Genomic DNA, 13946 nt, shown 5'->3' with positions numbered 1-13946 from the left:
GTGTCTGGCAAATTTCAAAGAACTCCATGATAGGGAATCCCCACTGGAGTTGTACTTAATTGCAGCCTATCAGAAACTAAATATATTAGAAGTCAGTTATATTTACATTGCTTTTATTAGTATATTTCATTTTCACTGTGTCATTTGTAACTCTCATCTTGTTTCTTCTTATTTTAGACCTGGAATGGCCAAATATCAAGGTGAAGTTCAAAGTTTGAAACTGGATGATGATTCAGTTATAGAAGGAGTAAGCGACCAAGTACTTGTGGCAGTTGTGGTCAGTTTCGCTTTGATTGCTACCCTGGTATATGCACTTTTCAGGTGAGATTTAAGGACAAAAGAATTGAGTACATTTGCAAGGGCTGCTGACTTTTTGACCCCTAATAATGCATAATACTTAATATGAAAAGCAAGTAACAGATCTCAGTGATTGTAGATGTTTACTAAGGTATTTTATTTTCCATGGGGCTTTGAATGCTAACACATATATTTCCTGTCATCAGCTGTCTTACCAAATAATAATTAAATTCATCATTCACATTTCGAATAAAATATTAGTATTTTCTATTGGCGTATGGCAATTTAAAAAACTTTAATTTTCATAAATCTATCAACTTGTAGGTGATATAAAAAGTGCAAAATACTTTCAGTTTTAAATGGAAAATTTGAGGCAAAAAAAGACTTGTATAGTAAAAAGGGAACTAATATTAGAATTAATTTGGCCGGGCGCGGTGGCTCACGCTTGTAATCCCAGCACTTTGGGAGGCCGAGGTGGGCGGATCACGAGGTCAGGAGATCGAGACCACGGTGAAACCCCGTCTCTACTAAAAAATACAAAAAATTAGCCGGACGTGGTGGCGGGCGCCTGTAGTCCCAGCTACTCGGAGAGGCTGAGGCAGGAGAATGGCGTGAACCCGGGAGGCAGAGCTTGCAGTGAGCCGAGATTGCGCCACTGCACTCCAGCCTGGGCGACAGAGCAAGACTCCATCTCAAAAAAAAAAAAATAAATAAATAAAAAATAGAATTAATTTAATTTTTTTACTTATTTATTTATTTTTTGAGACAGAGTCTCAATGTGTCACCCAGGCTGGAGTGCTGTGGCACTATCTCAGCTCACTACAACCTCCACCTCCTGAGTTCAAGTGATTCTCCTGCCTCAGCCTCCCAAATAGCTGGGATTATAGGCACATGCCACCACACATGGCTATTTTTTGTATTTTTTTTTTTTTTTAATTTGAGAGAGTTTTGCTCTTGTTGCCCAGGCTGGAGTGCAATGGCACTATCTTAGCTCACCGCAACCTCTGCCTCTGGGGTTCAAGCGATTCTCCTGCCTCAGCCTCCTGAGTAGCTGGGATTACAGGCATGTGCCACCATGCCCGGCTTATTTTATATTTTTAGTAGAGATGGGGTTTCTCCATGTTGATCAGGCTGGTCTCGAACTCCCGACCTGAGGTGATCCACCTACCTCAGCCTTCCAAAGTGCTGGGATTACAGGCTTGAGCCACTGCGCCTGGCCCTAATTTTTTGTATTTTTTGTAGAGACAGGGTTTTGCTAGGTTGGCCAGGCTGGTCTCAAACTCCTGACCTCAAGTGATCCACCTGACTCAGCCTCCCAAAGTGCTGGGATTACAGTCATAAGCCACTACGTCCAGCCTATTTATTTATTTTAGAGACAAGGTCTCGCTACGTTGCCCCAGTTGGACTTGAACTCCTGGACTCAAGCAGTCCTCCCATCCCAGCTTCCCAGGTTGCTGGGACTACAGGTATGCACCACTGCACCCGATTCTAAAATTAATTTAGGCTGGATGTGGTGGCTCACGCCTGTAATCCCAGCACTGTGGGATGCTGAGGCAGGCGGATCACCTGAGGTCGGGAGTTTAAGACTAGCCTGGCCAACATGGTGAAACCCTCGTCTCTAGTAAAAATACAAAAATTAGCTGGGCATGGTGGCAGGTGCCTATAATCCCAGCTACTTGGGCGGCTGAGGCGTGAGAATCACTTGAACTTGGGAGGCAGAGGTTGCAGTGATCCAAGATAGTCTCTTATTAGGGTAACATTATCTTGATTTCAATAGGGTATTTTATAGAGTGATAATCCAGAGTGATTGATACTGGTGATACACTGTGGCTATCATGGGGGAAATAATGACTAGATGATAGCAGAGTTAAGTGAACTCCACCAAGCAGGTTGTTCCTAGGATTCCTGACTGATGTTTTAATATGCCCCAAATAGAAGGACATTGTACATTGCTGCAGGGCTCTGTCCTTGGGCCTTTTCTGTTATTATTATTATTATTATTATTTTTTTTTTTTTGAGACCAGGTTTCACTCTGTAGCCCAGGCTGGAGTGCAGTGGTGGTATCACACCTAGCTGCAGCCTGGACTTCCCATGTGCAGGTAATTCTCCCACCTCAGCCTCCTGAGTAGCTGGGACTACAGGTGTGCATCAGCATGTGCAGCTAATTTTTTTGTATTATTATTTTTTGGTCGGATGGGATTTTGCCATGTTGCCCAGGCTCATCTCTAACTCCTGGGCTCAGGGGATCCACCTGCCTCAGCCTCCCAGAGTGCTAGGATTACAGGTGTGAGCCACCAATTGTCAGTTGGGAGGGATAGCTAACATTGGTATAACAGAATTAAGATTCAGAAATAGTCAAGCCATATATCTATGGTCAACTGACCTTTGACAAGGGTGCCAGGAACACTCAGTGGGGAAAGGTTTCAACAAATAGTGCTAGGACAATTGGGTAGCCACATTCAAAAGATTAAAGTAGGACCACACCATACCAGATTAACTCAACAATCTAAATATCAGAGCTAAATGTAGGGGTAAATCATTATGACTGAATTTAGCAAAGGATCTTAGATATGATAATAAAAGCATGAGCAACAAAAGAAAAAGTAGACAAACCAAAATTCATCAAAATTAATGTATTTGGACAGGTACAATTGCTCATGCCTGCAATCTCAGCACCTTGGGAGGATTACTTGAGCCCAGGAGTTCAAGACCAGCCTGGACAACATAGTGAAACCCTGTTTCTAAAAAAAAAAAAATTTGCCAGGCACGGTGGCTCACGCCTGTAATCTCAGCACTTTGGGAGGCCAAGGCAGGCAGATCACGAGGTAAGGAGATCGAGACCATCCTGGCTAACACGGTGGAACCCCATCTCTACTAAAAATACAAAAAATTAGCCGGGCTACTCTGGAGGCTGAGGCAGGAGAATGGCGTGAACCCGGGAGGTGGAGCTTACAGTGAGCTGAGGTGGCGCCACTGCACCCCAGTTTTTTTTTGAGACCGAGTCTCGCTCTGTCGCCCAGGCTGGGGTGCAGTGGCGTGATCTCGGCTCACTGCAAGCTCCGTCTCCCAGGTTCACGCCATTCTCCTGCCTCAGCCTCCCGAGTAGCTGGGACTACGGGTGCCAGCCACCGCACCCGGCTAATTTTATATTTTAATAGAGATGGGATTTCACCATGTTAGCCAGGTTGGTCTCGAACTCCTGACCTCAGTTGATTCGCCCACCTCGGCCTCCCAAAGTCGGGGGGTTACAGGTGTGAGCCACTGTGCCCAGCCTACCAAAAATTTTAAAATTAGGCAGGCGTGGTGGTGCATCCTGTAGTCTCAGCTACTTGGAGGCTGAGATGGCAAGATCATTTAAGCCTGGGAAGTCAAGTCTGCAGTGAGCTATGATCATACCACTGCATTTCAGCCTGGGCAACAGAATAAGACCCTGTCTCAGAAAAAAACAAAACAAAAAAATAAAAATACACAAAGGACCTATATAGACATTTTTCAAAAGAAGACATACAAATGTCCAAAAGGTTTATGAAAAAATGCTCAACATTACTAATCACCAGGGAAATGCACATTAAAACCACAATGAGAAAAAACCTTTTATCTTTTAGGATGGCTGTTATCAAAAAGATGAAAACAATAAAGATGAAAGAAGCATTGGCAAGGGTGTGGAGCAAAGGGAACTGTGGTGCACTTTTTTGGGGAGTATAAAATGGCACAGTTGCTGTGGAAAACAGTATGAAGGTTCCTCAAAAAGTTAAAAATGGACTACCATACGATCCAGCAGTCACACTTCAGGGTAGTATATATCAAAAGGAAATTACATCAGTATGTTGAAAAGATATCTGTGCTCCTATGTTCATTACAGCAGTATTTACAGTAGCTGAAATATGGAATCAAGTTAGGTGTTCACTAGTGAATGAATGAAGAAACGTGGTGTGAGTATATAGATCTGTCTGTATACACAATGGAATACTTTTCAGCCCCTAAGAAGGAGGGAAATTCTGCCATTTTCAACAACATGGATGCACCTGGAGGACATGATATTAACTGAAATAAGGCACAGAAAGACAAATACTGCACAATCCCACTTAACTGTAAAATTTAAAACATTTGAATTCACAAGCAGAGAGCGGAATGGTGGCTCTCAGGCGATGGAAAGATGTTAGTCAAACAGCGCGAAGTTTCAGTTACACAGATGCATTTTTAAAAAGAGAGGCAGGGCGTGGTGGCTCACGCTTTTAATTCCAGCACTTTGGGAGGCTGAGGCAGGCGGATCACCTGAGGTCAGGAGTTCAAGACCAGCCTGGCCAACGTGGTGACCCTGTCTCTACTAAAAATATGAAAATTAGCCAGGTGTGGTGGCATATGCCTGTAGTGCCGCTACTCGGGAGGCTGAGGCTGGAGAATTGCTTGAACCCAGGAAGTGGAGGTTGCTGTGAGCCGAGATCGTACCATTGCACTCCAGCCTGGGCGACAAGAGCAAAACTCCATCCTTTTTTTTTTGAGACGGAATCTCGCTCTTTCGCCTGACCTCAGGGGATCCACCTGCCCTAGCCTCCCAAAGTGTTGGGATTACAGGCGTGAGCCACCGTGCCCGGCGAAGACTTTTTTTTTTTTTGAGACTGAGTCTTGCTCTTTTGCCCAGGCTGGACTGCAGTGGCGCTACCTCGGCTCACTGCAAACTCCGCCTCCCAGGTTCACGCCATTCTCCTGCCTCAGCCTCCCGGGTAGCCGGAACTATAGGCACCCGCCATCGCGCCTGGCTAATTTTTTGTATTTTTAGTAGAGACGGGGTTTCGCCGTGTTAGCCAGGATGGTCTTGATCTCCTGACCTCGTGATCGGCCCGCCTTGGCCTCCCAAAGTGCTGGGATTACAGGCTTGAACCACCGCACCCAGCTATTTTTATTTTAAATATTTTTCTATTATTTTCTGATTTCTCTACTATGAATATGTATTATTTGTATAATAAAAGTTTTTTCTCCACATCTCCAGACTAGAATGATGTTAAGCCCAAACTCAAAAGTTTCCATTTTTGCCGAGCGCAGTGGCTCACGCCTGTAATCCCAACACTTTGGGAAGCTGAGGCAGGTGGATCCCCTGAGGTCAGGAGTTCGAGACCAGCCTGGCCAACATGATGAAACTCCGTCTCTACTCAAAATACAAAAATTAGCCAGGTGTGGTCGTGGGTGCCTGTAATCCCACCCACCCAGGAGGCTGAGGCAGGAGAATCGCTTGAACCTGGGAGGCAGAGGTTGCAGTGAGCTGAGATCACACCACTGCACTCCAGCCCGGGTAACAAGCAAAACTGCATCTCAAAAAAAAAAGAAAAAAACAAGAATTCATTTAATAAGGCAATTGTATATTGTAGATGCTGAAAACTGTATAGGCTACTTTTATAAAATTAATAGCTAAAGATCAAATCTGCGTTATGTTCAGTTTGGGACTAGCATTTTAAGCTGGAAAACATTCAGGGGAGACTGTCAAAATAGGGAAAGCTGTGGAAACAAATCATATAAAATGCTTGAAGGAAGGAGGGATGTCTAGCTTGGGGAAGGGACTCTTGAACAGTAAAACTGTCTTTGTGATGAGGGCTTGGTCTTGTTGAAGAATTAAAATTTTAATTTGTGCAGCAGCAATAGAAAAAAAAAGAATTAGAGCCAGGCTCAGTGGCTCATGCCTGTAATCCCAGCACTTTGGGAGGCTGAGGTGGATGGATCACTGGAGGTCAGGAGTTCGAGACCAGCCTGACCAACATTGTGAAACCCTGTCTCTACTGAAAATACAAAAATTAGCTGGGCGTGGTTGTGGACCCCTATAACCCCAGCTACTCAGAGGCTGAGTCAGGAGAATCTCTTGAACCTGGGAGGTGGAGGTTGCTGTGAGCCGAGATCATGCCACTGTACTCCAGCCTGGGTAATCAGTGAAGTAATCGTGATTACTGAGGTAATCATGATGTGTTGGGGAAGGGGCGGCATTTGTAATTTAAAATTCAGACCAATCTCTTTTTTGTAATTTATTTGATGATTTTTAGTCATTATAATTAATTCTGTTTTGGTTTTGTGGTAAAATATACATAACAAAATTTATCATGTAAAACTTTTTAAAAAAATTTTTTTTTTTTTTTTTAGTAGAGACAGGTTCTCACTATGTTGGTCAGGCTGGTCTTGAACTCCTGGTCTCAAGTGATTCTCCTGCCTTGGCCTCCCAAAGTGCTGGGATTATAGGTGTGAACCATCATGCCCAGACCTTTTTTTTTTTTTTTTTTTTTGACACGGAGTCTCACTCTGTCACCCAGGCTGGAGTACAGTGGCGCAATCTCGGCTCACTGCAAGCTCCGCCTCCCGGGTTCAAGCGATTCTTCTGCCTCAGCCTCCTGAGTAGCTGGGACTACAGGCACGCACCACCACGCCTGGCTAATTCAGACCATTTTTAAGTGTGTAATTCCGTGGCGTTAAGTACATTCACATTGTTGTGTACCCATCATCACCATCTACTTCTAGAACTTCCTCATCGTCCCAAACTTTATTTTTTTATTTTTAAAATTTAGATTTCGGGGGTGTGTGTGCAGGTCTTTTACATGGGTATATTGTGTAATAGTGATGGCTTCTAGTGAACCCATCACCCAAATAGTGAACACTGTACTCAATAGGTAGTATTTCAACCCTCGCCCCCTTTTAGTCTCCCCACTGAAGTTCCTGATGTCTATTATTTCCATCTTTGTGTTTAGCTCCCACTTATAGTCAGAACATGTGATTTTTTTTTTTCTTGAGACAGGTTCTGTCTTTGGCGCCCAGGCTGGAGTGCAGTGGCACCATCTTTTCTCACTGCAACCTTTGCCGCCCAGGCTCAAATGATCCTCTCACCTCAGCTTCCCATGTAGCTGAGACCACAGGCACACACCACCATGGCCAGCTATTTTTTTGTATTTTTGGTAGAGACAAGGTTTCGCCATGTTGCCCAGGCTGGTCTTGAACTCCTGGGCTCAAGCAATCCACCCACCTCATCCTCCCAAATTTCTGGGATTACAGGTGTGAGCCACTGTGCCTGGCCTGATCATGTGGTGTTTAATCTTCCCTAACAGAAACTTTATGCCCATCTAAGTAACAGCTCCCATGGTTCAGCTCTGGATAACCTGTGTTCTACTTTGTGTCTCCATTAATGAGCCGATTTTATGCACCTCATAAAGTAGAATCATAGAGTATTTGTTCTTTTGTGTTTAACTTGTTTCACTTAGCATAATATTTTCGAAGTTCATTTATGTAGTAACACGTATTAGAATTTCCCTCCTTTTTATCACTAAATAATATTTCATTGGGTATAGTGCTCACACCTGTAATCCTAGCACTTTGGGAGGCTGAGGTGGGAAGATTGCTTGGGCCCAGGAGTTTGAGACTAGCCTGGACAACAGAGCAAGACCTTGTCTCTAAGAAATATTAAAATTTAAAATTTCTCATTGTGTGTACATACCATATTTAGTTTCTCCATTCATCTGTCAATGGTCATTTGAGTTGCTCCCACCTTTTGGCTGTTGTGAATAATGCTGCTAGGAACACTGGTATACAAGTATCTGTTTGAGTCTGTGTTTTCAACTGGAATTTCTGGGTCATAAAGTAATTTCTATGTTTAACATTTTAAGGAACCTCCAGACTGTTTCCCACAGCAGCTGCCCTGCTTTATATTCCCACCAGCAAGGCACCATGGCAGTTTCTCTACATCCTTGCCAACACTGTTATTCTCTATGTGTGTGTGTTTTTTTTTAATAATATCTATCCTTATAGGTATGAAGTAGTAACTCACTGTGGTTTTGATTTGTATTTCCTACTGAGTAATGATGTTCAGCATCACTTCACATGGTTAGTGGCCATTCGTCTATCTGGTTTTTGAGGTTTCTTTTTGAGATAGGGTCTTACTCTGTTGCCCAGGCTAGAGTATAGTGGCGTGATTATGGCTCACTGCAGCCTCAATCTCCCAGGCTCAAGTGATCCTCCCACCTCAGCCTCCCAGGTAGCTGGGACTATAGGTGTGCACCACCATGCCCAACTAATTTTTGTATTTTTTGTAGAAACGGTGTTTCACCATGTTGCCCAGGCTGGTCTCAAATTCCAGGGCTCAAGCGATCTGCCCACCTCAGCCTCCCAAAGTGCGGAAGTTACAGGCATGAGCCACCGCTCATTGCCCTAGTATTTGGTTTTCTGTTTCTATATTAATTCACTTAGGAAAATGACCCGCAGCTGCATCCATGTTGCTGCATTCTTTCCTTTTTATGGGTGCATAGTATTCTATGGTGTATATGCACCACATTTTCTTTATCTAGTCTACCATTGATGGGCATGTAGGTTGATTCCATGTCTTTGCTCCTGTAAATAGCAACACCAGAGTTTTGACCTGCTCTGTTTTCATCCTGGGCCAATTCACTCCTCCTTAGGCAACCTGATGGGCCCCTGCTCCTGGGACGTCATCATATTGATGCCAAAGTTAGTGCAGACACCCAAGTGGCATATTGCATTATAGCTTAGAACTCCTGGGCTCAAACGATTCTCCTGCCTCAGCCTCCCGAGTAACTGGGACTACAGGTGTGCACCACCACACCTGGCAGTTTGTCTGTCTTCTATGGAGAATTGACTATTCAAGACCATTGCCCATTTTTGAATCGGGTTGTTTACTTTTTTGTTTTTGAGTTATAAGAGTTCTATATATATTCTGATATTATTATCAGATACAGTCATATCCCATAGATACTTCAGGTTTGGTTTCAGACCACCACAATAAAGCGAATAAAGTGAGTCATATGAATTTTTTGGTTCCCTAGTGCATATAAAAGTTATGTTCACATTATATCATAGTCTATGAAGTGTACAATAGCATTATGTCTAATAAACAATGTACATACTTTAATTATAAAATACTTTATTGCTAAAAAATGCTAACAGTTATCTATCTGAACCTTCAGCAAGTCGTAATGTTTTTGCTGGTGGAGGGTCTTGACTCCATGTTAACGGCTGCCGACTGATCAGTGTGGTGGTTGCCGACAGTTGAGGTGGCTGTGGCAATTTCTTTTTTTTTGAGACAGAGTATCGTTCTGTCGCCCAGGCTGCAGTACAGTGGCGTGATCTCAGCTCACTGCAACCTTCACCTCCTGGGTTCAAGCAATTCTCCTCCCTCAGCCTCCTGAGTAGCTGGGATTACAGGTGAGCACCACCATGCCCGGCTAATTTTTGTATTTTTAATAGAGATGGGGTTTCACCATGTTGGTCAGGCTTGTCTTGAACTCCTGACCTCGTGATCTGCCTGCCTCGGCCTCCCAAAGTGCTGGGATTACAGGCATGAGCCACCGCGCCTGGCTGGCAATTTCTTAAAATGAGACAACAAATGAAGTTGACACATTGACTGACTTTTCCTTTCACAAAAGATTTCTCTGTATGTAGCATGTGATGCAGTTTGATTGCATATTATCCACAGACTTTCTTTTCAAAACTGGAGTCAGTCCTCTCAAACCCTGCCTGCTTCTGCTCTATCAACTTCATTTATGTAATATTTTAAATCCCTTGTTGTCATCTCAACAATGCTCACAATGTTGTTACCAGGATTAGATTCCATCTTGAGAAACCACTTCTTTTGCTTATCCATAGGAAGCAGCTCCTCATCTGATCAAGTATTGTCATGATGCAGCAGTTTGGTCACATCTTCGGGCTCCACTTCTAATTCTAGTTTCTTTGCTGTTTCCACCATATCTGCAGTGACTTCTTCCTCTGATGTCTTGAACCTCTCAAAGTCATCCATGAGGGCTGGAGTCAACTTCTTCCAAACTCCTGTTAATGTTGATATTTTGATCTCCTCCCATGAATTAAGAATGTTCTTGGCGGGGCATGGTGGCTCACGCCTGTAATTCCAGCACTTTGGGAGGACAAGGCAGGCAGATCACTTGAGGCCAGGAGTTTGAGACCAGCTTGGCCAACATGGGGAAACCCCGTCTCTACTAAAAATACAAAAATTAGCCGGGCGTGGTGGTATGAGCCTGTAATCACAGCTACTGGGGAGGCTGAGGCACAAGAATTGCTTGAACCTGGGAGACAGAGGTTCCGGCAAGCCAAGAGTTTACCACTGTACTCCCAGCCTGGGCAACAGGGCGAGACTCTGTCTCAAAATAAAAAAAAAAAAAGTTATTTTATTCTTTATTTATTGTTTTTGAGATGGAGTCTCGCTGTGTTGCCCAGGCTGCAGTGCGGTAGCATGATCTTGGCTCACTGCAACCACCAGGCCCCCCCGGGCTCATGCCGTTCTCCTGCCTCAGCCTTCCAAGTAACTGGGACTACAGGCACATGCCACCATGCTTGGCTAATTTTTGTATGTTTAGTAGAGACGAGGTTTCACTGTGTTGGCCAGGCTGGTCTCAAACTCCTGACCTCATGATCCGCCCATCTCGGCCTCCCAAAATGTTGGGATTACAGGCGTGAGCCACCACACCTGGCCAAAAAAAAGAATGTTCTAATGGCATCTAGAATGAGGGATCCTTTCCAGAAGGTTTCAGTTGATTCCCCAGATCCATCAGAGGAATCACTATCTATGGCAGCTACATAAAGTGTATTTCTTAAGTAATAAAACTTGGAAGTCAAAATAATCCTTGATTTATGGGGCTGCAGAATGGATGCTGTGTTAGAAGACATAAAAAAACATTCATCTCCTTGTACATCTCCATTAGAGCTCTTGGGTGACCAGGTGTATTGTCAATGAGCAGTGATATTTTCTTTTTAACAAATTTTTTTGTTAATACACTACACAGATGTATGCAGTAATATTTTCAAAGAAAGTCTTTTTTCTGAGCAGTAGGTCTCTCAACAGTGGGTTTAAATAGTCTGATGTGCTGTTATCCAGGCATTGTTGTTACATTTATAGAGCACAGGCAGAGTAGATGAGCATAATTTTCAAGGGCCCTAGGATTTTCAGAATGGTCAATGAGAATTGGCTGCAACTTACAGTCACCAGTTGCATTAGCCCCTAACAAGAGAGTCAGCCTGGCCTTTGAAGCTTTGAAGACAGGCATTGACTTCTCCTCTCTAGCTATGAAAGTCCTACATGCCATCTTCTTGCAAGGGAAAACTGTTTCTGCTACATAAAAATGTGTTGTTGAGTGTAGCCACCTTCATCAGTGATCTTAGCTAGATCTGGATAACTTGCTGCAGCTTCTCCATCAGCACTTACTATTCCATAAAATAAAAGTTTGCACTTCGTCTTTCCTTAAATGTCATGAACCAACCTCTGCTAGCTTTCAACTTTTCTTCTGTAGCTTCCTCTCCTTCCTCAGCTTCACAGAATTGAAGAGAGGGAGGGACTTGCTCTGGATTAGGCTTTGGCTTAAGGAAATCTTGTGGCTGGTTTGATCTTCTATCCAGGGTACTCAAACTTTCTCCATGTCAGCAATAAAGCTGTTTTGCTGTTTTTATCATTTATGTGTTCACTTGAGTAATACTTTTAATGTCCCTCAGGAATTTTTCCTTTTAATTCACAACTTGGCCAACTAGCACAACTTTTGCCCTAGCTTGACTTTTTACATGTCTTTTTCACAAAGCTCAATCATTTCTAGGTTTTATGTGAAGTGAGAGACATGCAAGTCTTCCTTTCACTTGAACACCTAGAGGCCACTATAGAGTTATTTATTAGTTGGCCTAATTTCAATATTGTCAATGCCTCAGGGAATAGGAAGGTCTGAGGAGAGGGAGAGAGACTGGGGAATGGCTGGTCAATAGAGCAGTCACAGCATACACAACGTTGATTGATTGATTGATTGCAAGTATAAGCAAAATGTGACACGGAAACATGAAGCAAGTGCATGCTGTTGGAAAAATGGTGCCAATAGTCTTGCTCAACACAAAGTTGTCACAACCTTCAGTTTGTAAAAAACGCAATATCTGCTAAGTGCAATAAAGTGAAACAAAATAAAATCAGGATTTCCTGTATATGATTTGCCAATATTTTGTCCCTTTCTGTGGATATTCTTCTTACTCTCTTAAGCGCCCTTTGATATACATAGTTTCTGATTTTGAGAAGTCATCTTTGTGTTTTTTTCCTTTTTTTGGCCTGTGCTTTTGTTTGTTTTTTTTTTTTTGAGACAGAGTCTCGCTCTGTCGCCCAGGCTAGAGTGCAGTGGCGCAATCTCGGCTCACTGTAAGCTCTGCCTCCCGGGTTCACGCCATTCTCCTGCCTCAGCCTCTCCGAGTAGCTGGGACTACAGGCGCCTGCCACCACGCCCGGCTAATTTTTTGTATTTTTAGTAGAGACAGGGTTTCACCGTGGTCTGGATCTCCTGACCTCGTGATCCGCCCGCCTCGGCCTCCTAAAGTGCTGGGATTACAAGCGTGAGCCACCGCGCCCGGCCTGGCCTGTGCTTTTGTCTTACATGTAAGGAATCATTGCCAGAATCCAATGGCGTGAATGTTTTCTTGCTTTTTCCTAAAATTTGTATAGTTTTAACTCGTAAGTTTAGCCCTTTGATGCATTTTGAGTTTTTATATTTTTAATATGGATATTCAGTTTTCTGGCACTTATTTGTTGAAAGAGGGTGCTTTCCCTATTGAATGGTCTTGGCACCCTTGTCAAAAAGTCTTTGACCATTGTCTCAATCAGTTTGGCTTGTTATAACAAATAACCATAGGCTGGGTGCGGTGGCTCACACCTGTAATCCTAGCACTTTGGGAGCCCGAGGCAGGCAGATAACTTGAGGTCAGGAGTTCAACACCAGCCTGGCCAACATGGGCCAACATGGTGAAACCTCGACTCTACTAAAAATATAAAAATTCACTGGAAATCGCTTGAACCCGGGAGGTGGAAGTTGCAGGGAGCCAAGATCGTGCCACTGCACCCCAGCCTGGCAGCAGGGCGAGATCTGTCTCAAAAACAAAAACAGGCCAGGCGCAGTGGCTCACGTCTGCAATCTCAGCACTTTGGGAGGCTGAGGCAGGTGGATCACGAGGTCAGGAAATCGAGACCATCCTGGCTAACACAGTGAAACCCCGACTCTACTAAAAATACAAAAAATTAGCTGGGCTACTCTGGAGGCTGAGGCAGGAGAATGGCATGAACCCGGGAGGCGGAGCTTGCAGTGAGCTGAGATGGCGCCGCTGCACCCCAGCCTGAGCGACAGAGCAAGACTCTGTCTCAAAAAAATAAAATAAAATAAAATAAGTCCGGGCACAGTGGCTCACGCCTGTAATCCCAGCACTTTGGAAGTCCGAGGCGGGCAGATCACGAGGTCAGGAGATCGAGACGATCCTGGCTAACACAGTAAAACCCCGTCTCTGGTAAAAATACAAAAATTAGGGTGTGGTGGTGTGCAGCTATAGTCCCAGCTACTTGGGAGGCTGAGGCAGGAGAATCACTAGAACCCAGGAGGCAGAGGTTGCATTGAGCTGAGATTGTACCATGGCACTCCAGCCTTGGCGACAGAGCAAGACTCCGTCTCCAAAAAAAAAAAAAAAAACCCACAAAAAAACAAATAACCATAAACTGGGTGGCTTAAACAATAAACATTTATTTCTCACAGTTCAAGAGGCTGGGAGGTCTTAAGATCAAGGTGTTGTCAGATCTGGTGTCTAGCGAGACTCGGCTTCATGGTTTTTAGATGATGGTTTTCTTGTTGTGTCTTTACATGGAAGAG

At 43.9% G+C, this 13946-nt stretch overlaps 1 protein-coding gene across 11 annotated transcripts in view; it reads left to right on the top strand.

Moving 5' to 3' along the window:
* Window positions 1-13946, top strand: part of RNF170 (ring finger protein 170) — a 48458-nt gene that overhangs the window by 10908 nt on the left and 23604 nt on the right. For 10 of the 11 annotated variants that reach the window (XM_055296119.2, XM_055296124.2, XM_063610992.1 and 7 more), the window contains exon 2: window positions 178-321. In XM_055296119.2, coding sequence (XP_055152094.1) covers window positions 185-321 — 137 coding nt within the window. In that variant the 5' untranslated portion in view covers window positions 178-184. Of the gene's footprint in view, window positions 1-177; window positions 322-13946 lie in introns of those variants that run through there. The other variant, XM_063610994.1, reaches the window with a different exon arrangement.

The sequence above is a fragment of the Symphalangus syndactylus genome, chromosome 10, assembly GCF_028878055.3.
Source record: "Symphalangus syndactylus isolate Jambi chromosome 10, NHGRI_mSymSyn1-v2.1_pri, whole genome shotgun sequence".
NCBI classification, from domain to species: domain Eukaryota; kingdom Metazoa; phylum Chordata; class Mammalia; order Primates; family Hylobatidae; genus Symphalangus; species Symphalangus syndactylus.
This window is presented reverse-complemented; position numbering and strand designations above follow the sequence as displayed.